The sequence below is a fragment of the Lagopus leucura genome, unplaced genomic scaffold (genome assembly GCF_019238085.1).
Source record: "Lagopus leucura isolate 7727_CA_CO unplaced genomic scaffold, USGS_WTPT01 Super-Scaffold_100001, whole genome shotgun sequence".
Classification (NCBI taxonomy): domain Eukaryota; kingdom Metazoa; phylum Chordata; class Aves; order Galliformes; family Phasianidae; genus Lagopus; species Lagopus leucura.
Genome location: NW_024962262.1, coordinates 99370426 through 99395027, shown reverse-complemented (window position 1 = coordinate 99395027; position 24602 = coordinate 99370426). Strand labels below are relative to the sequence as shown.

Below are 24602 nucleotides of genomic sequence, written 5' to 3'. Positions count from 1 at the left end.
ACCATCTTCCCTGGAACACCATCCATATGTAAATGACAGGATATTCAGGTTTCCTTTTGGGAAACCCAGCAGTGGTGCAAGCTGCCTTCCCTTCTCCAGTCTTTCACAATCTCTGCCCTTCTCAACCTCTTCATCCCCAGGAGCTACTCAGTCCAACCCCAGCCATGAGTGAGACCAAGCATGGAGGGAAAGACTTGGAAGGTCTGGTCCACTTTCTTTCTTCTACATGCTCTCATGTCCACAGCTCTCAGAGCAGCAGGAGCTGGGCTCAGGAAAGAGTAATTTTGTCTGAAAGAGTCTAGCAGAAGAAAATAGCAGTTAGAAAAGTGACCATCACCAAACCTGTGCAGCTATTCTGAGCTCAGAGGAGCCTCTTAGCACAGTACAGAGAAACAGCAGGTGTACATTGCAAACGGAGCCAGGAGGAGGACCTGTCTACTCAGTGACAACAGCATAATTGGAGATTTTAAGCTGGGAGACCAGAGGTAGTCGTGAATACAGTGGCAGGTCAGCTGTGGGTCTGCATGGGAGACTGCTGCAGCCGGATCGCAGGAACAGCCAGCTACTGAACCATAAGCTGGACTATTTTTCAGTTTAAATCAAATTAAATGCTTCTTAAATGGATGGTTTAAGAATTCTCTCCCGTCCCCCTAGTGACTGGCCTGGTGGGGGGAGCCAAGATACTGTTTCCTCATTCCTGGGAGTTCACTGCTTGGACTCACCACTCCTTAGCTGGGTTCAGTTATTTAAGCAGGACAGCCTGGGAGAATGCATCGTGTGAAAGACAGGGGCTGTGCTGCACACTGTGTGCAACCTTTGGGCAGTTGGTCTTTGGCTCGTCTTTTTAAGTGCGGTGACCATGGCATCCCAAGGCCAGGTGATGTTCTGGAGGTACAGTATAATCTGTGTCTGCTTTGGGAGTGAGAGGAGGGAGGGAGCTGCTTCTTCCAATCTGCTTGACTGTATCACACTGCTGCCAGGAGCTTTCTAGAGAAGAGTTCTTTGCAGCTTGACCCTATACTGCATTCACTGAGACTACTTAAATACCAGAATAGCTTCTTTTTTTACTGTCAGTAAGGCAGTGCATCTGTTGGACTCCCTCCTGCAGGTCATCAATTGCACCCAGAATGCAGACAGACGTCCCAGAATCTGCATGGGTGGAATAAATACCATCTCGAAGTGAATGCTGCTGCAGACCAGGGCAGTGATGGCTTGAGGAAGGCTCTTTGTGCCTGCTCTGGTAGGTTAGGGTATCCTAGGCTTGAGGAAGGTTCCATGTCCCTGTTGTTGAGTCACCAACAAGCTGCATCTCTTCATCTCATGTATGAGCTTTTCCAAGCTGGATGAAGGCAGAGGTTCCACTGAGGTGTGTGAGACACTTGCACTTGGATTTATTCTGTAGAAAAGGCTTCAGCTGCTCAGAGCGTGTCCCATGCAAGCTGAGCAGCAGCTGGGAGCAGGATGGTCTGTGCACAAGCCATGCTCCATCTTTTTCACATCCCCTTGGTTTGGGCAGCTTGCAAAGTGGATATCAACGTGCTGCTCATGCATGGCTTGGGGTGTGGGGTCTCCGTACTCTCTGCTCACCTCTCTGGGGAACTATTCCCTCATCAGTGAGGACGATCCGATTTGGTAGGGAAGGGCTGTACTCATGAACTAGAGGCTGCAGTCAGGAGAGCTCTGCTCTGGGGGAAGAACCTGGGGCTCCTCTCCTTCCACCACATTTGATGAAGAACAATCACAGCAACTCTTGTTGCTACCACAGTCCTACACCTCACCAGAACACCTCACTTCAAGTCTGTCACTTTCCTGCCTCCGCCTCTTTCCTACCAGCAGCTCTGCAGACATACGCCAGGTGTAAGGGAGGTAGGTTGCATGGTAACGGTGTTCTTTTTTCCCCAATAGCACGACCACAGTCATTATCATCCTAGCTGCCGTGATTGCCTTGATCATCGGGTTTGGTATCTCAGGTATGTGACCACTTGCATTCCTTGCTGGTGCCAGGGGGTGACACAATCCTGCCCTGGCATCCGTAGCCTCCATCCTGAGGTGTGATCCTGTGTGGAAGGGCCATCCACCAGCTTTTAGTTAAGGCTTCATTTTAATGTAATGTAATGATTGCAAGATGGCTGAGTGAAAGTTGCACAGGTGACTTCCGTTCTGACATTTCTCAGCAAAGCTCCGTGGCATTAAACCACAGCCTGGCTGTTGCATAGCTCTTAAAGTACAGAAAAAGGGGAAAAAAAACCACTGGGCTTGTTTAGCTTGGAGAAGAGAAGGCTCCAGGGAGACCTCGTTGTGGCCTTCCAGTACTTGAAGGGAACGTATGAACAGGAGGGAGAACGGCTGTTTACAAGGGTAGATAGTGACAGGACAAGGGGAATGGTTTTAAACTGAAACAGGAGAGGTTTAGGTTAGATATTAGGAGGAAGTTTTTCACACAGAGGGTGGTGACACACTGGAACAGGTTGCCCAAGGAGGCTGTGGATGCCCCATCCCTGGAGGCATTCAAGGCCAGGCTGGATGTGGCTCTGGGCAGCCTGGTCTGGTAGTTGGTGACCCTGCACATAGCAGGCCATTCTGTGATTCTATGATTTAAGAAGCCACCTACAAAGCGTTGCCAGCTACACTTGAGATCAGCCTTGCCTGTGAGGCAATGGTGGAGCTCCCAGAACATGAACACTGGTCGATGCTGCAAGAGACATGAGTTGTCATGGTGTCAACTCTAGGGCTCTCTTCCCTATCATGGCAGCAAGTACGCAAGACGGATCCTTTCTGAGAGGTGTCTCAGGACTTTTTTTTCAGGACTGGTGATTTCTCAAAATTCAGCCATTTTTTTCCCCTCATTGAGGCTCTGTATTGTGCTCTTTGGAGACTGTGAGCTCCCGTGTGGATTAAATAACACAGAGATTTACACACACAGGATTTCCAAGATTTGTCATAGGCATGAATGAGCTTGGCTGATCAGGCTGAATTCCAGTTGACCCAGTAAGTGAATTCTTGACCTCTGCTTTCACAGCAGAATTAAAGGGACTTTTGTTTTGTTTTGTTGTTTTAATCTTAGGTTCTGGCAACTGAAACATTTACTTTTTTATGCTGCTGAAGAAAGGGGTGGAAAAGTGTGGAGCAGCCTGTGCTGATGAGGGTTTGACACTGTGTTAGCAGGAATTGTCCCAGGGCCCAGAGCCCCAAAGCCAAACATGCAGAAAATCCTGAAGACCCCGTTCTCCTTCTCACAGATGGGAAGTGTCTTCAGATCTGGGACTGGCCTGATCTCTCTGCACTTCATGCCACCGTGCTTTCTCCTTGCAGGGAAGCGCTCCATCAACGTTACCGCCTTGACGTCACCTGGCAACATTGGCCAGAGTGGCCTCCTGGGCTGCACCTTTGAGCCTGACATCTGGATGGGCAGCATAGTGATTCGGTGGGCAAAAGTTGGAGTGGCCGGATTGGTTCATGAGTTCAGAGGAGGGAAGGACCACCTGCAAGAACAAGACGTGGTGTTTCGAGGCCGCACGGCCATTTTTGCAGACCAGGTGATGGGTGGAAATGCTTCCCTGGAGCTGAGAGAGGTGCAGCTGTCCGATGCTGGTACCTACAGGTGCTCCGTCACCACATCCCGAGGGAGTGGAGCAGCAGTGCTGCGGTACCAGACGGGAGGTGAGGAAATGCTGTCTGGGGATACGGAAAAGAAACCCACGCTGTGAAACATAGGATGATGTGGCCAGGTCAGGCCTCTAGAACAGGTCGCCTGCAGGAAAAGCCACCTGGACGTTGTCCTGGGCACCTTACTCTTCCTGCTTGAGCAGGAGTTGGGCAAGGCAGACCCATCTGGCAGTCACCATGGGGCTCTTCACACCTGAGTAGGACAGTCTGATGGTGGTTGTGAGGATCTTTTCCCTGAGATGCTGTTTCAGTGAAACCAGACTTGGTGAAGGAATTACATGTGTTCAGAAGGGGGCAAAGCCCAGCGTCAGTGGCTGAGCTGGGAACTTCTTGTGAAGTCTGAAATGTTATTTTTGTGAAAGGCCAAACTGGATTGTGTGAGTGTGCTGTTTCCTTTATTCCGTGGCATGACAGAAGGTGAAAGCTGACACAATTTTTTCCCACCTCTATCAGGTCCTGAAGGACATAAAGTGCCGCTTGGGTCTGCCAAGGCTTTAGATCATGCTCCAAGCTGAATATCCAGAACTGGAAAAGAGGATAAGAAGTGCAGTTTACTAGCTAATCATCTGTCTATGAAGAACCCCTATTTTTAGAATGGGTGTTGCTGAATGATCTCAGAAAGATCCAGATTTTATGCCTGTTAAAGATAAAAGGGTTTTTTTTTTCTTTCTCTCATAACTTAAGACATATCTCCAGCCAGAACTGCTGCATAGTCAAAATTCTAGTACATTCACAATCTTTATCCTGTTTTTATAATTTATACCCCTTTAAAACGTGATTATCAAAGCAACAAACAACCTATCTTGTAGTTAGTTACCTGAAGCATTACGTATTTGCTAGATTTAACCATTTAACCTCCTGGGCTGTGTGTCCGGGACCAAGCTCAAATGTAACTAGCAGAATTACTTAAAAACACTAAAGCTGTGCCACAACCTCAGCAGATCTTGTCAAACTGGAGTGCCTTGTCACAAGAAGACTTTGCTCTCCTACAGACATCCCTGTTGAGGGACGTGGTTTAGTGGGAGCTATTGGTGATAGGTGAACGGTTGGACTGGATGATCTTTTAGGTCTTTTCCAACCTTGATGATTCTATGATTCTATGATGCTAAGACTGCCTGAGCCCGTGTTTTTTGGCCACATGCAGCACTGAGATGTGAGATGTGAGGAACGACTGGGACTGGCAAGCAAGTAGGGCCTGGTTCTCAGATGTTTACCTTTCTGATTCTCCTTGCTTCCCTCCCCAAGCCTTCAGCACCCCCAGGGTCCACATGCAGACCAGTAGCAGTGGGGACACATTGGACTGCAAAGCGCCGCGCTGGTTCCCTCAGCCCACTGTGCGCTGGACGGCATACAGCAACGCTGGGAAGTGCCTGCCTCATGCTGCCAACACCAGCTATGAGCTGAACTCTGAGAACATCACTGTGAAAGTGGTTTCCTTTCTGCACAACATTACAGCCAACGCCACGTACACCTGTGTGATTGAAAACAGCATTGCCAAGGCTACAGGGAACATCAAAGTGACAGGTAGAGATCAACAGCACCCAGAGACCACGGGCACAGTTCAGTCAGTGTGTGGTGTGCAATGGGGGGATCCTGCAGCACTGCCTCCTCTGTACTGATGAGCGGTTTTGGGAAAGGAGGAGAAGGCAGGGACCACTGCTTGCTTTCCTCTGCTGGATTCAAAATAGCAGAGCATTATTTAGCATATTTGGTAGACGAGGTCCCCTGTGTGCTCAGCACAGAGCAGAGGAGCTGAGCACACACTGAAAACACTGAAACCTCAAACCAAATCCTCCAACTTTTGACTTTCTTTAGCCACTTCAGCTTAGATAACTGCATTTGTAACAAACCAGCTGACCTTTAGCTGTTCCTGGTATCAGTGTCTGACTCCAGCCCTTTATTTAGAAGTACTTATTCACAGCATAGCAAACTTTCAAACAAACCTCAGCTGGAATTTGTGGTGTTCTATCCTTTTCTCTCATATCTGAAGCACTAATAGTAACACAATCTGTGGTTTGGCAACAGAATTACAGCTTTCAAACTAGTTTGGGAACATGTACACAACGCTAGTATCACCATAACACCAGGTTTTCCTTTTTCCTGGTGCTAGACTCATTCATTAGTTCAGTTCCTACAAAATGAATAAATAAACAAATACATAAATTATACACATCAGTGCTTCTCTAGAAACAGAGTTAGGCTTCACAATCCTATCCAATTAAGTTAACGACCAACTACTGCCACCTCCGTGTGTACATTAAAAGAAGGATCTTAATATATTAGGAATAGCTGTGTTTTTAAAGCAGTGCTTGTACAGAACAGAATCTGATCAGTAAGCTGCATGCAATACTTGAGAGCCTAAAGCATAGTTTGAAAGGAAATGTAGCAGGATTTAAGAGTTCAGTTGTCATCTATACCATCCTAAATCTAGAGTCTATTATTTTAGGACAAACTTGTGTTAGCAACACTTGACACAGCATGAAGAGTTGTAGTACCACTCAGATTGACAGATGCTTAACTACTGGCAATCTTCTATTGCACATAAGACTAAAACCATATATGTATATTTCCAAGCTGGGTATGGAGGCTTTGTGCTTGTATTTTCAGTTAGATGTCTCAATTATTCTGAAGAGGAACACTGTGCAGAAGGGAACTCATTGGATACTTGACTTCAGCTCTGATATGTCCACCTAATAGAGATCACAGAATTCTTTTTTTGTTTTTTTTTTTTCATTGATTTATTTTCTCAATCATCCCTATCTCCCCTAATTCAGAAACCATTCAGCATCTTGCTCCTGTAAAACTACTATACACAATCAGTTTTCAGAATCACTGAACTGTACAGAACATCCCCAGGTGGAAGGGACCCATAAGGATCGCTGAGTCCAATGTCTGGCTCTACCCACAACCACCCAAAACTCAAACCTTTTGTCTGAGAGCGCTGTCCAAACACTCCTTGAACTTGGTTATTATTTTGTGTTCTACATGGAAAGGGTCATGGCTCTTCTGCAGTGAGGGCTTCATTACAGTGTGGTCCAGCAAGAGGTATCAGCATTCAGAAAAGCTAAGAGCAATAGGTCTGCCCACTGATTTTGCTTTTTTGCCATGTTCTCCAATCTGGTAGCCTCCTCTCACTATCCATCCGCTGCAGATTTCAACATTACAACAGAGACCAGCTTACACGTGGTGAACCTGAACACGGAGTCAGTATCTTCCTCCCTTCCTGCCTGTCACTGGATGCTCCTGCTTCCCATGTGTCTGCTGTCAATATAGAACATCTGCAAATGCTGTTGGACGAGGAGGTAAGCTTCAAAAGAGAAACTGATAAGCATACACCTTATGTACACATTAGAGGCTATGAGTCTCTAATACAGTTCACTTCTGCTAGGCCACGTTCACGTCTTCTTCTACCCCCTGAGAAGTAGCACAAGCCGTGCTTGCACTCCCTTTACTCAGATAATCCTACTGCACTGTGTGGTACCTACAGTAAATGCTACTCACTGGGAACACCTTGAACAGGGCTATAAGGAGCTGCCAGCCTGAGCAATCCCACCTAGACTGAGGAGCACTGGGGCCATCACAAAGCATAGGTCAACTGCCTGCAGGATTCATCAGTTTTGGGTGTGGGGCTCGAGAGGTAAACTGATGATGGAGAGCTACCAAAATCAATCAATCAATCAGCTAAATTGAACACCTCTGTCCCTCCATGCAGAACAGTCACTGCAGATACAGACAGATGGCAGGGCATACTTTGTGCTCTCCTCCACCTTGAGCTGAGAGTCAGGCAGTGCCACGAAATGAAGCCAGTTGTTCCTTTGTATTTCTTATCCCTGCCAACAACAGGATATTTTGATTTCAGAAAGAGATTAATTGTGGCAGCACAGATGACTAAATAATGAGGAGGAAAAGAGGGAGATTAGTGCTATTGGAAAGTTCCAGTTCAGAATTAAACCCAGTTTTTCAACAGTTTCACCTACATAGGGAAAATCTGCCTTATTGTTTTTAAATAGGTCTCTTATCTGGCACTTCCTATCTGCCGCTGTAGCATTGTCTGTAACTATGCTAACCCATTTCACAGGATACTTTCAGTGGTACTTTCTAATTCGACTTTGATCTGTTCATCTTAGGTCAACATTTCTTTAGGATAAGAAAATTTTCTTTTTTTTTTTTTTTCTCCTTGGGAAGACAGGCAAGCTTCAGCAAAACCTGTACCTTTTCTGAGAAAGCACCTACTGGAAAAAAAGGCCACTGTGGCAAAACTCAAAGATCTTTCCTTTCTTCTTTTTGTGACCTCCCTTAGGATGGAGTCTCAGAACTTTATTGAGCAGCAGCATTTGTCAGGTCTTGGGAACTCATGCTTTGGTCTAGAAGAGGCAAGCAGACCTTGAGACTAAGATACTTTCCACACGCTCAGTAAAACCATCACCTGAAAATTAATATAAGGTTCAAACTAAGGGGGAAGGGGAAAAGACAGAAGGAAAGAATGAGCAAACAAAACCCCAAATTCTATTTGAGGAGCTGCTCAAATAGGTACTACGCACTGAGTAAGGTGGGGAAGTAATTCTGGGTTGAATTTATTAACCTATACAAGTACAAAATGCTCAGTTATTGCTGCAAGCAGATGGAAGTGGAGTATCTTTAAATGGCATTGTGCCAGCAAGGCTGCTATGCCACTACAGATAAAGGCACATAGCATTATATTTTCCCCAACTTACTAATCAGCAGCAGATGGACAAGCCTGGAGCGTACTGTCAACTCGTATCATAGCTCTCTGCATTCCTCGTTACCAGCCCCAAATAATGTTCAGGCTGCAATAATGTTTAAGCTGCAAAACAATGCTTGCATAGTGCTGTTAGTGCCATGATTTAGTCTCCAAACAGTAACTTGTTTATTTCTTTTCTCTTCTTCGAGGAAGGAAGTGCTTTAAAAACATTTTAGTCATTCCAAACATGTTAAGGAGAATTTCCCCTAAGGAAACTACACACTTTTCCATGAAGACAGTGAATGAACTGCAAAATGCCGGTCTCTGGCTCATAAATTAATCTACACCCTGACTCAGTTCCCCATATAGCAAGTAAAATGGTATTAAAATAGATATTGTTATTTAAACTGCAATGTGATAGCCTTATTTACTAGATAATGCCACATAAAAAACACATTATATGCCCTAGGCCTAGAGCAATAGCTACCACGTAGGAGATAAATGAACATTTCTTCCTTGAAGCATAGCCCGCAATGGCTGGTGGCAATGGTCCAGTTCAAGAATTCCACTAGTCAAGGCAGCTTCTTGGGTACAGTCTTCATGCTGTGCTCACAGGCCTGTGCTCCCACTGGAAAGGAGGAAAGAGGGGAAGAAACCCCCTCCCAATTCCATAGGCATTTCCATGATTCATTTCCCACTGGGGAAGATGTTAAGTAGTGGTTCCCACTTGGCAGTGACCAGACATCCTCTCGATCCTCTCTCTGTTCAGACAGCATAAGGCTTTTTGTCCTACTTCTTCCACATTCAGGCACAACAGGCTCTGTCGAGGTCTCACTTGTGACACAAACTCCATTTCACCACACCGAAAATTTCTCACTTGCACTGGAGCTGAAGGGGAAGGACACAACACGTAATTGCTCAGTTGTATAACCAAGATGTTATAATTGCAATATAATCAAAAGAGTAAGGCAAACAAGGATCACAAAAGAGAATAAGTAGAAGAGCTTACCCTTGGGTTGAGCTCACTAGAAGATATCAAAGAGGAGGATCTCCAGAAGAGATCCTTCCCCTCTGGTAGCCAGCTCTTAAATAGGTCCAGGAGGGGTGGAGCCTGGCTCCACCCCTTCCGGTAGCACAGGTGAATTGCCTTCACCTGTGCTCCTCTGGCTGACTCATGGCTCACCTCAGGTGATCAATCAGAGGTTCAGGCCGTGACTCAGCAGTTCCCATACACTCAGTACATGGCTCCTAAGCTCTAGCACACAAATTTAAAAGTTCTGCAGGAGGGAAAGCCTTGCAGCATCTGCTTGACATCTCCTAAACCACAAAGGACAGGAAGATTAACAAATACAGGAGGAAACAGACATTTTATGTTGTGAATTGCTATGGACAATGTACTGCTTGCTGAGCTGTGCACACTGCTGCTGCACTGAGCTCTGTATCTTTTCTTACCATCAGCAATCTGGCCTTACAGAGTTACATAATATCCCGAAGACAGTGTCAACAGCAGAGCATCTTTTGGTGAGCCTAACAAATCAGCCTCTGCATGCCTGGACCCACACCCACCTGGCTAGGTATTAGCAAGGTGGCTTGAAGAGAACGTCCCCTTAAATGAGTAACTGCACAGCTGTGGCAGCATGAGCTCAGACATCACTACCCATGAATTTAAAATCCTTCAGTGTTTCAATTTCTGTGGCCGTGGTGAGAATTTCCAGACCTATGCTTAATTCTACCTTCTGTCTTGTTTAAGGCCAATTCTGCCTGCAGTCTTGCCTAAGGCCAAAAGCCACTTTGTTTGTAAGTAACTCTGGCCTTCTAGGCCACAAGGGCATGATGCTGGCAAATGGCCAACCTGTTGTCCACCAGGACACCCAGGTACTTCTCTACAGAGCTCCCTTCCATGAGGTCAGCACCTAAGCTCTACTGATGCATGCTGTTTTTCCTCCCCAGGTGTAAGACTCTGTATTTGCCCTTGTTGAACCTCACCAAGTTCCTCTCTGCCTAACTCTCCAGCCTTTGAACAACCACAACCCTGGCTAGATGATGTATTTTCCACTTAAAACTTGAACAGAAGTATTCCGAGTTTGTCACCACAATAATGATGATTCAATACTATTTTAATATGCTTTTGTGTAAAGTAAAAGCAGAAAGTGTCACTTTATACAACAATATTAATTGTTGTATTTTTTTGTATTGATAATTGTTGTCTCTGTATTTTTTGCATCCATGGAAATTCCTTGGAAATCCTCCAAAGGTCTTGTTTTGCGGGCAGAGAAGGCAGCTCCCCTTCCCGAGTGGTGAAACAGCTTCTAGCTTCCTTCCCACACCCATTATTACAAAAGCCAACAGTGTTTGCTCACCAGGCTGCAGGACTTTGGAGGGCTTCCTGTCTAGGCTGAAATCCAGCAGAATAGGGCGACAGATGAGAGAACTCCTGCAGAGGTTCCTTAAGTAGCAAGCAATGGGATCCTCCAGTTCCTCCACACACTGAGGAAGGAAAGGGTGTGTTGTCAGTATGTGTGGAGGGGGGCAGGGAGCCCCTGAAACACCCACAGCAAAAGGAAATCCAGTCCCAGTGAAAGTCACACCCTGCATGCAGCAGTCCCTGCCTGAATAACCCACTCACCCCAGTCCCAGTAGCTTCTCCATACTGAATGAACAGGCTGCCTCTGCTCTGCACACAGCTTTGCACAGCTTCCCACTCAAGAAGGCTCAGGCCCAGCATTGCTGCCACGTGCTGGTTCCTGCACAGCACCAAAGCTTCACCTGTTCCATCCTCCACCAGCACCCTATGGAGAGAGCAGGCAATGAAGAAGTGGAGGGAGGTCAGAACAACACCCTGCCCCATCACAAACATCACCTCCCAGGCAACAAGTCCCAGTAAAGAGAGTTTTGTCTACCTCTGGGAAGTCATGAGGAATCTCAACTCCTATCTTCACTATTCTGTCCACATCCCATCCACGACTGGCCTGTCCCCTCCCGTGTCACACCATCTGTTCCCTCCTACCCACCTCTTCCCATGTCCAGCCTCTACATGCTTACCGTGCACTGGCTTGCCTCACTCCAGTGTGTGATGGACAGGGTGGACTGTGTCGGGTGCACTTCCCCTGAAGGAAGAGTAAAGCTACAGCTATGTATGGGTGGCTACAAGAGAGAAGGTGAATGGCCACTGTTTCTTTTAACTCCCCTAACTAACTATGCAAAGGAATAAAGAACTTCACTGTATTTTCAGTGGGTGCCTTGAGAAAAGTTCTTCTTGAGAAGAAAAAACATACTGCAAGGTGTGATACACCTCAAGAGCAGAGCACAGTGCATGGCAGGATTCTCCTCTGAAAGTCCTCACTTTACCCCTGCTCCTCACTGCAAACCTGCCTGATACCAGATGCGTACTTCTCATCAGTTGTCATTTTGATCCTTCTCCAATATGCAAGTATTTTTCAGACACTACAATAAAGGGTTCTAGGATTAGATAGAACTTATTTCTTCTACATGGTAGCATAAAATATATGAGTAGAAAGTCTGCAGGCCTTCTGCCAGATTCTCTCTGGAAGCTTCCATACCTCTTTGAAGATGCTGCTGCAAAGAGAGCAAACCCACTGCAGGGAGAGAGTCAACACACAGGACACATGGCACAAAATCCGTGCCTGGGGCAGGGTTTGTAAGTGATGTTGCAAGTTGGATATAAACACCAGCGAAGGGGATGAGGCTCTTCCTGCACAACTAGAAGAAACAGGACCATGAGAAACTTGGAACAGGGAAATCTTCTTCAGGACACTGAGAGGTGGGAACAGCGCCTGGACTCACCTGGAGGTAAAAAGTTGATGAGAAGCTGGGAGAGACAGGATGGTCACACAGCTGGAGGCAATGTATGCGCAGTAAACATTATGGAATCTGCAATATGAGAGCACAGATGTCAGAAACAGCTCATAGAAAACAAATGGCTTGTTGTTTTTTTTTTTTTTTTTTTTTTTCCCTGAGTGGCTGGTCTGGTAATCTGACATGGTAGGAATGTCATTTATAGTAAGGGCTGGAGACTTAGGCAAGTGTGGACAAGGGATAAACCCAAAGAAGAGGGGAGATCATTTCAAAGAAAGGCAGGGAGGTCAGATCCAGTCCAGGACCAGAGCAGGGCTCAGGGTACCTTGAGATTTTGCGTTCCAAGTTCTGAAAGAGGATCTTGGCTCCAGGTAGCAAACCCCTGAGATGCTGCAGATAGGTTGCAGCAATGTAAATGTCCAGCACAACAGGGGAGCCTGCAGCAGCTGAAATGCTGAGCTTCACGCTGTGATCACTGGCCAGCAGACTCCCTGGGAAAGCACAGAAAAACACACATCATGAGCTCAAACACAGACAGCTTAGTCTGCCACTTAGCTGAATTTGCTGGATGTGTTTTCCTCGCATCACAACAAGGCTACTGTTTCACCTCAAATGTTTTCCATGGTCTTACCTTTCTGCTTTCTAAGGCTGAGAGTCGCAGATGGCTTCTCATTCTTAGGAGAAGCACACAGGGTCCTCTCTACTATCTCTCCACAGAAAGAAACAAGGGAACCTCTGAAACTGAGAGCAGACCAGAATCGTTGGATTTCTGTCTTGGAAGACGAAGGGAGTGGAAAAAATCCTGATCCAAAGATTGCAGCAACAAAGAACAGGGTGAAGAGAAGTGCTGTTATTTACGTCTGGCTTCAGGGGAGCTTACCCTTGGGCACTAGATTTACAGCAGCTTGCTGCAGCCTAGCCTACCAAGAGGTCTCTGAAGTCACTTCTGCTTTTCCAGGCATGGGAGAATTGAAAAGGAGAGAGACATCCTAGCTTACCCTTCTGTTTAACACCATTATTAGAAGAAGAAGCCAAGCAGGGGAAAACTCAACTTACCATAAGGCACTGGTGAATATTTCAGTGCATGTGCAGATTAAACACGCTTTGAAAAGAAAAGCTTCTTACATCATTATTTACTTAAGCAAGTTAAACAAACAAAAAACCCAAACCCCACAAACTTCACACATTTATCCCCATTTTCCCTGCTGCACCTGTTTCTACTTTTGACAAGAATTTAGCATAGGTTTTTGGCACCTACTCTACACCAGCAGTTAGCTCAAACTTTTTCTGGACACCATTTTGCAGCTTTGTAACCTGCAATTCCTTTAAGCTTTGATAAACAAGATAGGTTCACAGCCAGGGCTATCTGCACACAAAAATATTTCCAAACAGTATCTCTAGGGCAGCAAATTCATTATTCATTAATTATTCATTTTTAATATTGTACTGTCTCCAATAATGACCAACACTACCTCGTTCCCTAAGGCAGTCACATCAAGTATAGGGCAGACCAACAAACCTGTTGCTAAGTATTTCTGGAATGGAGGAAACTCTCTGATCCATGCCTGTCAGTGCTGCCCTGGCTGCCAGCTGGAAATGAGAGAGACACAGATTTGGTTTCAATTTATAGTAGCCAAAGCAGTACAGACAAATTTTGCATGCTTAGAGTTCCTTTACATCAAACAACTGACGGTTCCTCCTCAGATTAATTCCAAGGCAGGAAAATATGAGGCCCAGCAGTAATCTTTTATGGGACTTATCTCCTGTCTTGTTAACAAGAGATTCTATATCAACAATTTTCTGAGCTAGTTCTGGAGAGAACAGGAAGTCAGCTATGAAAGCCCAGAGCAGTAAAGTTGCTGCAGTACCTGGCACTCAGCTGGGAAGGGGAGCCATGTCTCATGCTGTAAGTGCCAGTTATCTTGGACAGGCAGGCATAAAGGGCAGGATGGCCTGCCTAGGAACTCTGCTGGCACAGGTGGAAAACTCAGCTTGTCAAACACTTCCAAGTCCTGAAAGAAGAGTCATAATGCAAAGAAAATTATTATCAAAGGAAGATGAAAGCAAAAGAGGACTGATAAGAAACAATAATTTAAAGAAAAAAAAACCAAAACACTGAACTCAAAGCTCTGAGAGTTTTAACTAAACACAGAATTTGGCAAGACAGATGGGAATTCCACACCTTGCAAAGAGCTTAGTCACTGACACTTCATCTCCCATATACAATTTAGTCTCCTCCAATGGGAAACTGTAAGATAACCTCTGCCTTACCGAGCAGTGGGGCACAATGAAGCGATACAACCCATCCAGATGCAGAAATGGAAACCATTGCAATGACTTCCCCATAAAAAGCAGTAGTGCCTGGTGGGAGATGGGGAGAAAAAGAGCAAAAGTGATGAGAAATGTTAGGAAAAAAAAAGTGAAAAATGAAAAGCACAGCAAAACTGGAGCAAGTCCAGCAGATGATTGACAAGTAAATTTGGCACCATCAAGGACAAGGTGAGGTGAATATATTTACAGGATGTTGATGGTGAGGAGATTGAACCCCCTTGCAGTGGCAGAAGGAAGTTACCTGCACAAACATACTCTTCTACTCGACATAAATCACCCTCTGATTGATTAGAAATCTAGATCTGTAATTTACTATGTACCCAGCTGCCAGCTGTATCAAACCACCCACCGAAGCCCACTCCTGCCTCACCTCTTGCCGTGTCATGCCCTCTCCTCCATCATGGCTGGCCTCCTCTAGCTCAGGCAGACTCCTGGTCTCTCTAGGGTGGCTCCACAGCTGAGGTCTGCCCAGCCACAGCACCGTGGCTTGAAAACTGCGCTGTGGCTCCTGTTCTTCTCCACCTCCTTCTCTGAGTAGCTGGTAGTTGCGCAACATAAGCCCCTCTTTCTGGGTAACCAGGAATAGGTGAGAAACACAGCTGGTTCTTCCAGTGCTGCTCTGGCCCCTCTGACAGCCTTCATCTCCGCCAGGATCTGGGGTGGGATCCTCCAATTTCAGCACTTTCGCCTCCGGGGTTTCCAGATCAGATGTTGAGCTGCCATCATTCTTTTTCCTGCTGTTACTCTGACAATCTTTCTGTATTTGTCCTTCCACGGAATGGAGAACCTGAACATCCTCAAAGTAGAACTGCACATAGATACTGAAATGACAAACAATGAAAGCAATGAAATCTTCTCCTCCTGACAGGTAGCTGTCTAAAACTAGCAACTATCTGGAAGTAAGCGCTCAGCATATTCAAAAGAGAAGCAGGAAAGGGTGAAATGGAGGGCAGCTACCAGGCTGGATGTATTCGGAACAAAATAGACATGGTGGATTTATTTCCAATAAAGATCTTGTTCCTGTAACTAGCAAAGGACTTCAGCACCAAAATACTGTGCCAATATGCAGTTTTACCATAATCCAAAATTGCTATGGAACTGCAGAGTAATGATTTTACTAGGGTATCAAATAAAGGAACCCACCTGGTTTTTTTCTCTCTCACATGCTCTGAATTTTCTAGCTGCTCCCAGGAAGGAAAATCACTCTGAATGAACCTCTCCACTACAAGTTGATAGTTCTCCACCTGCAAGAGTGATCCTGCAAACACAACAGAGAAAGGAGTTGAGCTAATGAAAGGAGAACATAAAAAGAGCAAGCTCAATTTCCTCATTTTAAAGTCATGAGGCCAGGCAGTGACATTTCAGCATCTTCACACCAAGTCTTTTCTTCCTTGTTTTGGAGCTGGATGGCAGAGCACCACAATTTCATCACCTTCAAATTTAGTTCTGTGGAACATACCTATGAGAGCTGTATTGGCAAAGGGGCTACCATCCCTATGGGAAATCACACAGGGAAGTGTGCCACTGCTGTCCTGCAGCTGGAGGGAACTTCTCCTGGAGGAGACTCGCAGCACACCTAGTAGGATCTGCATGAGAAAGGAAGATGTACAAAGTATCAAACACTTCCCATATTCAAAAGCTAGAAAACTGTGTGCATGGCAGCAGCCCAAATTCAGGCTGTATTCAACACAGCACAGGTAAGAAAATCAGCATCATTGCCAAGCAAAAGGAACAGGCGCTCATCAGAGTGGGCAAAAAGACAGTGGCTGTGCTGGAAGGCATTAGGAGAACTGGGAGCTCTCAGGGTGCCAACAGTAAAGAGAACTAGGCACTTACCAGCCGGGGCTGGAAACTTCCTGCTGAGAGTGTGCAGTAGGACCAGGCCAGCCTGCGATTCAGCTCTTGGGTGCCCATGTGTTGTGCCTCTAAGGGGGAGAGCAGCTGGGATGGACAGAAGCCTTCCCAGCCCTTCTGTTCTGCTACACGACCCAGTGCTGACAGAGATGGGACCTGGTATGGGGGATCCAGGGTCAGATACTAAGGGGGGAAAAAGAAAAAAAAAGATCAACAGTTTCTTCCCATCAAATAAACTAAAAACAGCTCACAGTGCATTTACCTTCTGCAGTGGACAGTGGTGTATTTTTGCTAGAATTTCTTGATAAATATCTCTTGTTTCCCTTCTGTCTGGTACCACAGCTTGCAAAACTGGGACAAGGAATTTCTCTGCAGGTCCAGGGTTTTGGTGTATAGAGCTAAGCAACAGTCGCTGGTGCCCAAAGAAACAAGAAAACCTGAAAAATTTTAAAGCAGTTAGAAGCAGTAGCAATCCCAATTTAAAGCGGGTTTCGCATGTAAGTCAGGAATTTTTTCTGCTTGTTACCAGTGAATGTGCTGTGCAGGGCAAGAATTAAGGAGAGTGTAAAAAGAATGCAAAGTGGTTAGAAAAGGAACATCTAAAGGTAAGGCAGATTGATGTCAGGCAAGCAGACAGGGAATAAAAAGCCATGAGAAATAGACAGATTGGCAACATCTCAAGACTCAAATGGACAAAAAAAACACATAAAGAAAATCTCCTTGTAAGTTACACAAATGGATCTTCATGCATTTTAACTAGACTTGATATGTTTATTTGTGTTAGGTATACTTGGTTTTCTTTCACAGGATGCAAGTCACAAGACAGAACAAAATAACCACAGATTGCTCTTGTTCTGATACTTTCTTTGCATTCAGATCCTTTCAGAAGGATACCTCATCACTCTGAACACCCACAAGTGATCATGCTACCAGTCAAAGTAGTTTTAATAACAAAAGATGAAATCAAGTAAAAAGAGATAGTGACTAAGCAGTGGAACAACTTTCAGGCAGTGGCAGAACTTAGTAATCACATTTAAAGCAAGTGGAAAACATAATAAAAAAATGAAACTGATAGCTAGCAACATTGTGGGAACAGAACTAAAGTTGACATAAGCACACGTGGGAAAATCTGCTAGAACAAAGTTCCTCCAACAAGTGCTCACATTACTGATAATACTGAGCAGTTGCTGCCACTCTTGTGAGGAGCTAGGAAATAAGAGCCTTTGTATCATCTATAATCTGGTTGTAGAAGCAGTTTCCAGCTACAGCCACAGTGCTCAAGTTCAAATCTGCTGAGCAAATCAGATTGGAAGGCACTCATCCCTACAGTGCTTCCATACTCCAGAACAAGGCTTCATAGGTGGGGACAGGTCAGCACATGCTCTGGAGTGCTGCAGCTTATGGAAAGCAGTGGGCTTACTGTACATGCATTTGAAAAATAATCATGAGTTCTTCATTAGAGCAACTACAAGGTGCAGGCTTCATTAGATGTGGAATCCAGATAAACAGCTTAAGCCAGTAAACCAGACACAATTACTGCTGCCATTAGTCTCCAAGCACATAAGCTTTGTGAACCTTTGGTCTGGAAGATGCTCAGGTGGCTTACAAAGCACATCTGCACATCGTCTGACTTCAGAACTGTCCTTACCTCTCCTTAAATGTCTCCAGAAGGCTCACCAGCCAGAGGTAGAGTGGCATACCAAGATTATAGCGGAAGAGCAACTGTAGGTAGAGATTTCTTGAAGTGACTGGTGGGTGGTAAGGAGTGCTGAGCCTTGAAAAACTCCTCAGCAAGACAGTGCTGTTCAAGCAAGCGCCAAGTACAATGAAAGGAGAGGATACCAGAGGCTTCTGTAGGAGGTGGACATCGATGAGCTGAGATAAAACAGACATTACGACTTCATGGAGGAGTACAGTTTGCCTTCGCTCTCCCAAACCATCACCTCACTCTAAATCCTTTTTCACTTTGCTGGATTGTCTGTGAACTGTAGACCTGAAGGACCTGGCACCACTTAAGGAGGAATCAAATAATTAGCATTTCAACTTTCATGACCAAGTTCATTAAGCAAAATCCCTGATTTTGTTTCAGGGACTTGTTGAAAAACTTCCAGTGTTCCTGCAGCCTTTTGTTGACCCACACACACTTGCAAGCCATCTCTGGGGGCGTAAGTATTTTTCACTGAATGCTTTAAGTTTTGGTAGCAGGGAGGCTCAGGGGTGGCCTCTGTGAGCAAAGCCCAGAAGTCACCTTAAGTCAGGTAACAGCCAGCTCCAGCTGGCTCCAAAAATGACCCACTGCTGGCCAGAGCTGAGTCATGAGCAGTGCTGAGAGTGAAGAAGAAAAAATGCTGCACAGGAATGGCTGGGGAAAGGAGTGAGAAAATGTGAGAGAAATATCCCCGCAGACACCCAGGTTTTTGCAGGAGGGCAGAAGGTGCTACAGGAGCAGAACAGAATTTCTCTGCAGCCTGTGGAGAGGCCCGTGGTAGAGCAGGCTGTCCCCCTGCAGCCCACAGGCACCATGCAGAGCAAATCTCCATGTGCAGCCTACGGAAGAACCCACCGTGTAGCAGTGGATGTGGCCTGAAGGAAACCACAACCCATGGAGAGCCCCCACAAAAGCAGTGTTTCAAGAACTGCTGCCCTTCAGAAGTGTTCCAAGCTACAGCAGAGGAAAAGTGTGAGAAGGCAGAGACAAAAGTGTTATTTCCCATCCTCCTGTACAACTCAGGGGCAGGAACTGAGGGAAGAAGAGGCAGAAGAGTCAGAAGCAGTAGAGTGAAGTTGAGTCTGGGAAGAACAGAGGAAAGGTAGGTGGTCTGAGTTTCATTTTTCTTTCTCAATGTCTTACTCTATTCTTCACTGGTAATAAACTAAGCTTCCTCACTTTGAGTCTGTTCTGCCTGTAATGATGAGTGATCTCCCTCTCAACTCAAAAGCTTCTTTTCCCCCATATTATTTAATTCCTCTGTCTGCCTTAAGAGAAGTAATAGAGCAGTCTGTTTTGTGGTTGAACAAGATCAAAACCCTGCTGTACTTCATAAGTCTCTCAACTTTACCTCCACACATGCTCCTGGTCGGATTCCACGTGCAGAGTTCAACAACTGCTGGTAAGCAAGGCACAAGCAGACTTTGTTATCGAGCTCATAGAGACCAGCTTGGGCATTGAGTATTTTGGTGACAGTTCCCTACATAAAAAGTGAACAGAAAGTTATGTGAGTTTATTCCAGAATGTAAGAAACTCATAGGCCTGAGCAAAAAGAAAATAAATTCATCATGACAATGAGATCTTGCTAGACCATGAGTAGGTAAGGGTTAATGCTATGAATCCTTACCACATACGAGATGATCTTGGACTCTTTCATTAATCCTGGCCACTCTTCAGCGCTCAGCTCTGAGGAGTCACTGAAATGCTCTGTGGTCTCAAGTGAAGCTGACAGAGAGGATTCTCCTTGCCAAGAACTGTCCAATGCCTGCTCCTTTACCTTCTCTGCACAGTAAGGCAGAAGGCGGGAAGAAATACTGGTGACAAACATCCTTTGCCCAGATTTCTTCAGGCTGGATATACTCAGGCCTGTTATCGTGTACCTCTGGCCCAACTGGAGGGTATGGTGCCACGCCAGCTGGTTGGGCTTCTGGAGCAGAGAGACCAAAAGTGACATCAGCATCTCCTCCACTGGAAAAATATTCTTCCCACATGAAAAACTTTCCTTTTGGGAGGATCACCTCCTCCTTTTAGCAAAAGAGTGGTATCTGCAAGACTCTCAGGGGCACTGCAATTGTAGTAGGGAGGAAGGTTATATTTCTTTAGCAGGAAATACCAATAGACTTATCTATGAGGGCTGCTCTGAAAGTAATGCCTTCTATTTTATTATGTTGCTCACAATGTCAGAGAAGGCTGAGCCTTCTCAACAGCATTCTGTTACATGTTGTTGCCATGCAACAGATGGCAGCAGAGGGGCAGTCTGACAGAATGGAGTCTGACAGAAACGCCTATGAAGCAAAGCTGTGTCAGTGAATTCTTCCATGTGGAAAAATGGCCCCCATTGACATTCATTGATGCTTGCTGGACAGCTATGAGACCAAACAGTGGATGTGAGCACAGAGGCAGTGGGTGGTGTGTTTCAGCAGCAGTGATGGCAACAGTGGGTCACCTCTGCTGGTTCAGATTTTGACCCGCGTGGCATGCAGGCTCTTGTTCATCACTGGCAAAAATGCACAGCTAATGGTGGTGACTATGTTGAAAGAGTGCTTTCTAGCTAAGAACCAATTCTATCAGTGTTATTGTACTCTCTGTATCTGCAGTAGTTTCCAAGGAAATAAATAGGAGGCATTACTTCTGAAGCGATCAATGCATAAGGATTATTGTAGACTGTGGGGAATAAAAAAAAAAAATAGCATCAGTAGTTTTTACTAGGACAAATAAATCACTGAAAGGAAAGGGCTTTGAAAAATGGATTAACCAACACATACGCAAATATGGATGGCAAATTTTTGGGCAAAATTACAAGGACTTACTTACCTTCACCAGAACAGGGACCCAAACAACTGAGGTGAAGCACTTCAAAAATAGAAAAAAGAATGTCTTCTGGTGGATGCAAAGGAGAGGGCTGAGTCTGGACAATTCACCTGCCACACTGAGCTTTGATCTTTTCTTACAAGGAATCCTAGAAGGCAATTGAGGAAGCAAAGAAAAATCAGTCAAGGACTCAGAAGTATCCCAAAAACAAGATACGCAAATATGTAGAATGCACTTTTCTAGAAATAATGGATCTAACAAAGTAATGCTGATCATCTGTCAGAGAGTTTTTTGAAACAAACTTACTTCAAACATTATTTCAATTTTTATACTAAATCACTTCAACACTTTAAAAAACCATAATATTTGAAGACAACAGAGCTATTACAAAGATTCATGTTCCAAGACAAGAGTCAGATTATAAGAACCTTTACTGCATACAAGAAGTTAATCATAGGTCCAAGTGGGGGATAAAAAAGTCACAAGCAATTCTTCAGCAGAAAACTGAGCTCAGTTTTTGCAGGTCCATACCAGTGGTATGTATTAATTTCATACTGAAAAGTAACTCTAGGTTCTAATAATTCTTTTTCACTATAGGTTAAAAAAAAATGAAGAAAAAAAGCAGTGCTAATCAAAATAGTGAACAGTAAAAAATTCAGTGAAAGTTCTTTTGAATGTTTTCTTCTCATGCTTTTTTTATAGTATCAAAATATACCAGGAAATAATTTCTCTTATTCTGCAAAACACAGATTAAAATTTCAAGTCAACTCCTGGAAAACAGTTTATTAGTGAAAAGTAGCATTATTATACAACTTTGACTTCCATCACTCACTGTCCTGCTTCCACCTCTGGCAGAGGCTTAACAAAGTGCTTCCTAAGCCAAATGCTCTTCACAATACCTGAGAAACCAGAGCAGCAGCACTACGATGCAGCTGGCCATGCTTGGTGTTTACCTGGAGACAAGGAGTGGCTCAGCCAATGCTGGGTAGATGACTGGGATGGTCTCAGACACTTCCTTTGGGAGGCGATTTACTGGCACTGGATCCACCAGGATTTCTATGTATCCTGCTGCACTGTGGTCAGTCTGTGGTATATATGCCCAGCTTGGGAAAAGGAACAGTGACTCCAGCCACTCCAGTTCAAAATGCAGCAGCTAAGGCAAAAGACAGTGAAAAAAAAGCTTGAGATGAATTAAGTTACCTTTTCTCAGCATTATTTACAAAGTTAATCTACTAATTTGCCCTTGCACAAGCATCATAAATTCTTATTCTACTTCTGGGCTTCATTATGAAATGAGAGCAATGTCTTCTGTCTACTTCTCTGTCTTGCACAGAGAACTTCTGGCCTTCCAGACACAAATCTGGAGACTTGCTGAGCTCCACACTTAGCATTTCCTGGATTACACATATTCCTTTGCAGTAAAGTCATAATTCACTGTAAGACTTTATTATTTCCAGACTATTTTTCTAGAATTCTCATCTCCTTTCTTTTCCCCTGTGTTTTCAGTTACAAGTTGATACCAATACAACTAATGCATTTTTTCACCCAGTCTTCACCTTCCTGGAAGGCACAACCTCACTGCTCTTTCATTCCCATTCTATCAGTTATTTTGTATTTACATTCCCTTCCTATGAATTTTAGAAGACTTTTCATCCAATATCACTGTCACACAGGTTATTATTTCCTGAAAGTATGTCATCAATGAACGACCAGTACAGCCCTCCAGAAAGTTATTTCTGCTCAACAAACACAGACCTCCATGTCTCAGGCCACCTCATGCAGTTCAAGGTGTAACAGAACTATACATTAAACTTATCTTTTTAATCCAGACAGTAGACTTGATATTTGCTCTCCTAGCAATGACAAATTTGACATGTTCTGTCTGTCCTTTCTCTGGGAAAAGAATCTGATCTGAACATGCTGTTCTCCTGCTTTTTACAAAAATGCATTATTTTCTCAGTACAGACTCTGGCAAACCATCTGAAATCTGCAGTGTTCTGCGATACAGCCCCTGAAGGGGAAATAAACACAGACTCCCTCAGGCCAAGGACATACCTCACACGCAATTATCCCAGTACTGTCTTTCACATAAAGACAACCATCTTTGTCCTCTTGCCTTCCATCGGTTAAATAGCCAAACAAGATCAGGTAAGCCCTTGGCAAAGAGCTGTGCATGGGTAAAGCACCTTGTCCTTGGTGAGCCCATTCTTTAAATTTGTTAGTGCTAAAGGTCAGGTGGCTGCAGCACGGAGTACGCTGTTGATGCTTTAGGTCAGAGATGGAGATGAAACTGGAGGAAAACAAAAAAAAAGAAAGAAAAGCAAGAACTCAGAAGGATGAACTCAGTCTGCAAAGTTGGGGGATTACAGTGATCAGTGCAGTGGACAAAGCCTGGCTAAGTCAGCAGAGCCTCAGCTGCTGGCATAGTTTGATATCATATGGCAAGAATCAACCCACCCATTGGCATTTATTAGGAATCTCTCACATCTCAGCTGATGTGTCAGTTCTGCCTGAGCATCCCCTCTGAAAACAGAGACAGAATGCTGGCTTAAAATATTAACTGAGAGTAAAAGAACATGTTTTCAAGTACACCAGTGCATGCAGTCCTGAATCTTTCTGCCTAAATTCTTGGCTTTGGCGGGGTAGGAGAAATACTGTCAGGTAACCACCACAATTGAGGCTGATCCCAGCTGTCACGCTTAGACTGACCACAGTAGTGAATAAGGGAGAACAAGACAGTATCTTCACAGGAGTCTAACCTTTTCAGGGTTTATGCAACATATTCATCGTCACTGTTTACATCCTGGCTGTCTATGCTAGAGAACTTCAGTCTCTAAGAAAGAGAAGCTATGGGTGCTCCATCCTTGGAGGCATTCACAGCCAGGTTGGATGGAGCCCTGGGCAGCCTGAATTAGTGGCTGGCAGCCCTGCCCGTAGCAGGTAGGTTGAAATTGGACGGGCTTTGAGGTCTCTTTCAACCCAAGCCATCCCATGACTCTAAGCTGCACATTTTCATGATGGTAAGCACCCTAAAGCCCTTCACCATTTAAAGCCAGGACACCCCTATCCTGAATTGCTCATTTGTGAGAGCCCACTCTCGAGGGCGACCCTCACCTGGCTGAGCTGAAAGAGGCCGAGCCCGAGCAGCCCGGTGGGATCGAGCCTTGCAGCCGCGGCGCAGCGCAGCAGCCGTGTCCCGGCGAGGTGCCTCAGTTTGCCGGCACCCCAGCCTGCCGCAGACCGGCGGATGCGCCGTTCAGTCATACCGCAAGCGCCACGGGGGCGCGGCAAAGCCTAGGCGAGGCGTGCGGTTACCAGCGCTCAACACCCCTCCCACACCCGGCATCCGGAGAGGCCTCAGCTCAGCAACGGGACCCCAGCTCCGCTCCACACTCCGCAGTCCCGTACGGCAACGCGACGGCCCGTCCACCTTACCTGTAGCCCAGCGGCAGGTCCCCGCCGCCCGCGCTCCTCACGCACCTCAGCACCGCGTCCAGTGGCGGCCGCTCCGTCCCGCCAGGACCCGGGCTGGCTGGGAGAGCCCGAAGAACAAAATCCCGAGCCGTCTGCAGCCACCGCTGCTCCTAGGGAGAAGCAGAAACACGGGACTCCAGCGCGGGGAGGCAAAGGGAGGGGGGCCCACAACCCGCGAGTCACTCACCGCCGCGCTGGGCTCCGCCATGACAGCGTCGCCACAGCAACGCGCCGAGCCGC

The 24602-nt window shown here is 45.5% G+C and overlaps 2 protein-coding genes across 2 annotated transcripts; one reads left to right on the top strand and one right to left on the bottom strand.

The window, feature by feature from the left end:
* Nucleotides 1-791: 791 nt before the first annotated feature.
* VTCN1 (V-set domain containing T cell activation inhibitor 1) lies at nucleotides 792-10487 on the top strand. The gene is made up of 6 exons (XM_042867942.1): nucleotides 792-891; nucleotides 1906-1970; nucleotides 3313-3660; nucleotides 4912-5190; nucleotides 6791-6968; nucleotides 10319-10487. The coding sequence occupies exons 1-5, from the start codon at nucleotides 860-862 to the stop codon at nucleotides 6937-6939; spliced, it is 873 nt and encodes a 290-aa protein (XP_042723876.1). The 5' UTR covers nucleotides 792-859; the 3' UTR covers nucleotides 6940-6968; nucleotides 10319-10487.
* Nucleotides 5531-24597, bottom strand: CTC1 (CST telomere replication complex component 1). Its single transcript, XM_042867941.1, has 24 exons — nucleotides 24550-24597; nucleotides 24324-24472; nucleotides 22944-23178; nucleotides 21842-22041; nucleotides 20892-21036; nucleotides 19705-20004; nucleotides 19429-19557; nucleotides 18018-18244; nucleotides 16632-16806; nucleotides 16352-16552; nucleotides 15975-16101; nucleotides 15659-15773; nucleotides 14886-15336; nucleotides 14456-14545; nucleotides 14053-14196; nucleotides 13704-13774; nucleotides 12816-12925; nucleotides 12510-12675; nucleotides 12173-12259; nucleotides 11929-12088; nucleotides 11411-11475; nucleotides 10995-11157; nucleotides 10729-10855; nucleotides 5531-9256 (listed from the first exon to the last, which is right to left on the bottom strand). Exons 1-24 carry the CDS (start codon nucleotides 24568-24570, stop codon nucleotides 9078-9080), a joined length of 3837 nt encoding a protein of 1278 aa, XP_042723875.1. The 5' UTR covers nucleotides 24571-24597; the 3' UTR covers nucleotides 5531-9077.
* Between the last annotated feature and the right edge of the window lie 5 nt (nucleotides 24598-24602).

What these genes read in the sequence shown, in the direction of transcription:
- VTCN1 (XM_042867942.1), top strand. Translation starts at nt 860, where the DNA reads ATGGCATCCCAAGGCCAGGTGATGTTCTGGAG. An exon ending in GGCCAGGTGATGTTCTGGAG is followed by an intron (nt 892 to 1,905) that starts GTACAGTATAAT and finishes TTTCCCCAATAG; the next exon opens with CACGACCACAGTCATTATCA. An exon ending in GCTGCGGTACCAGACGGGAG is followed by an intron (nt 3,661 to 4,911) that starts GTGAGGAAATGC and finishes TCCCTCCCCAAG; the next exon opens with CCTTCAGCACCCCCAGGGTC.
- CTC1 (XM_042867941.1), bottom strand. Translation starts at nt 24,570, where the DNA reads ATGGCGGAGCCCAGCGCGGCG. An exon ending in TGGCGGAGCCCAGCGCGGCG is followed by an intron (nt 24,473 to 24,549) that starts GTGAGTGACTCG and finishes GCTTCTCCCTAG; the next exon opens with GAGCAGCGGTGGCTGCAGAC. An exon ending in GACCAGGAGCATGTGTGGAG is followed by an intron (nt 18,245 to 19,428) that starts GTAAAGTTGAGA and finishes GTTTTATCTCAG; the next exon opens with CTCATCGATGTCCACCTCCT.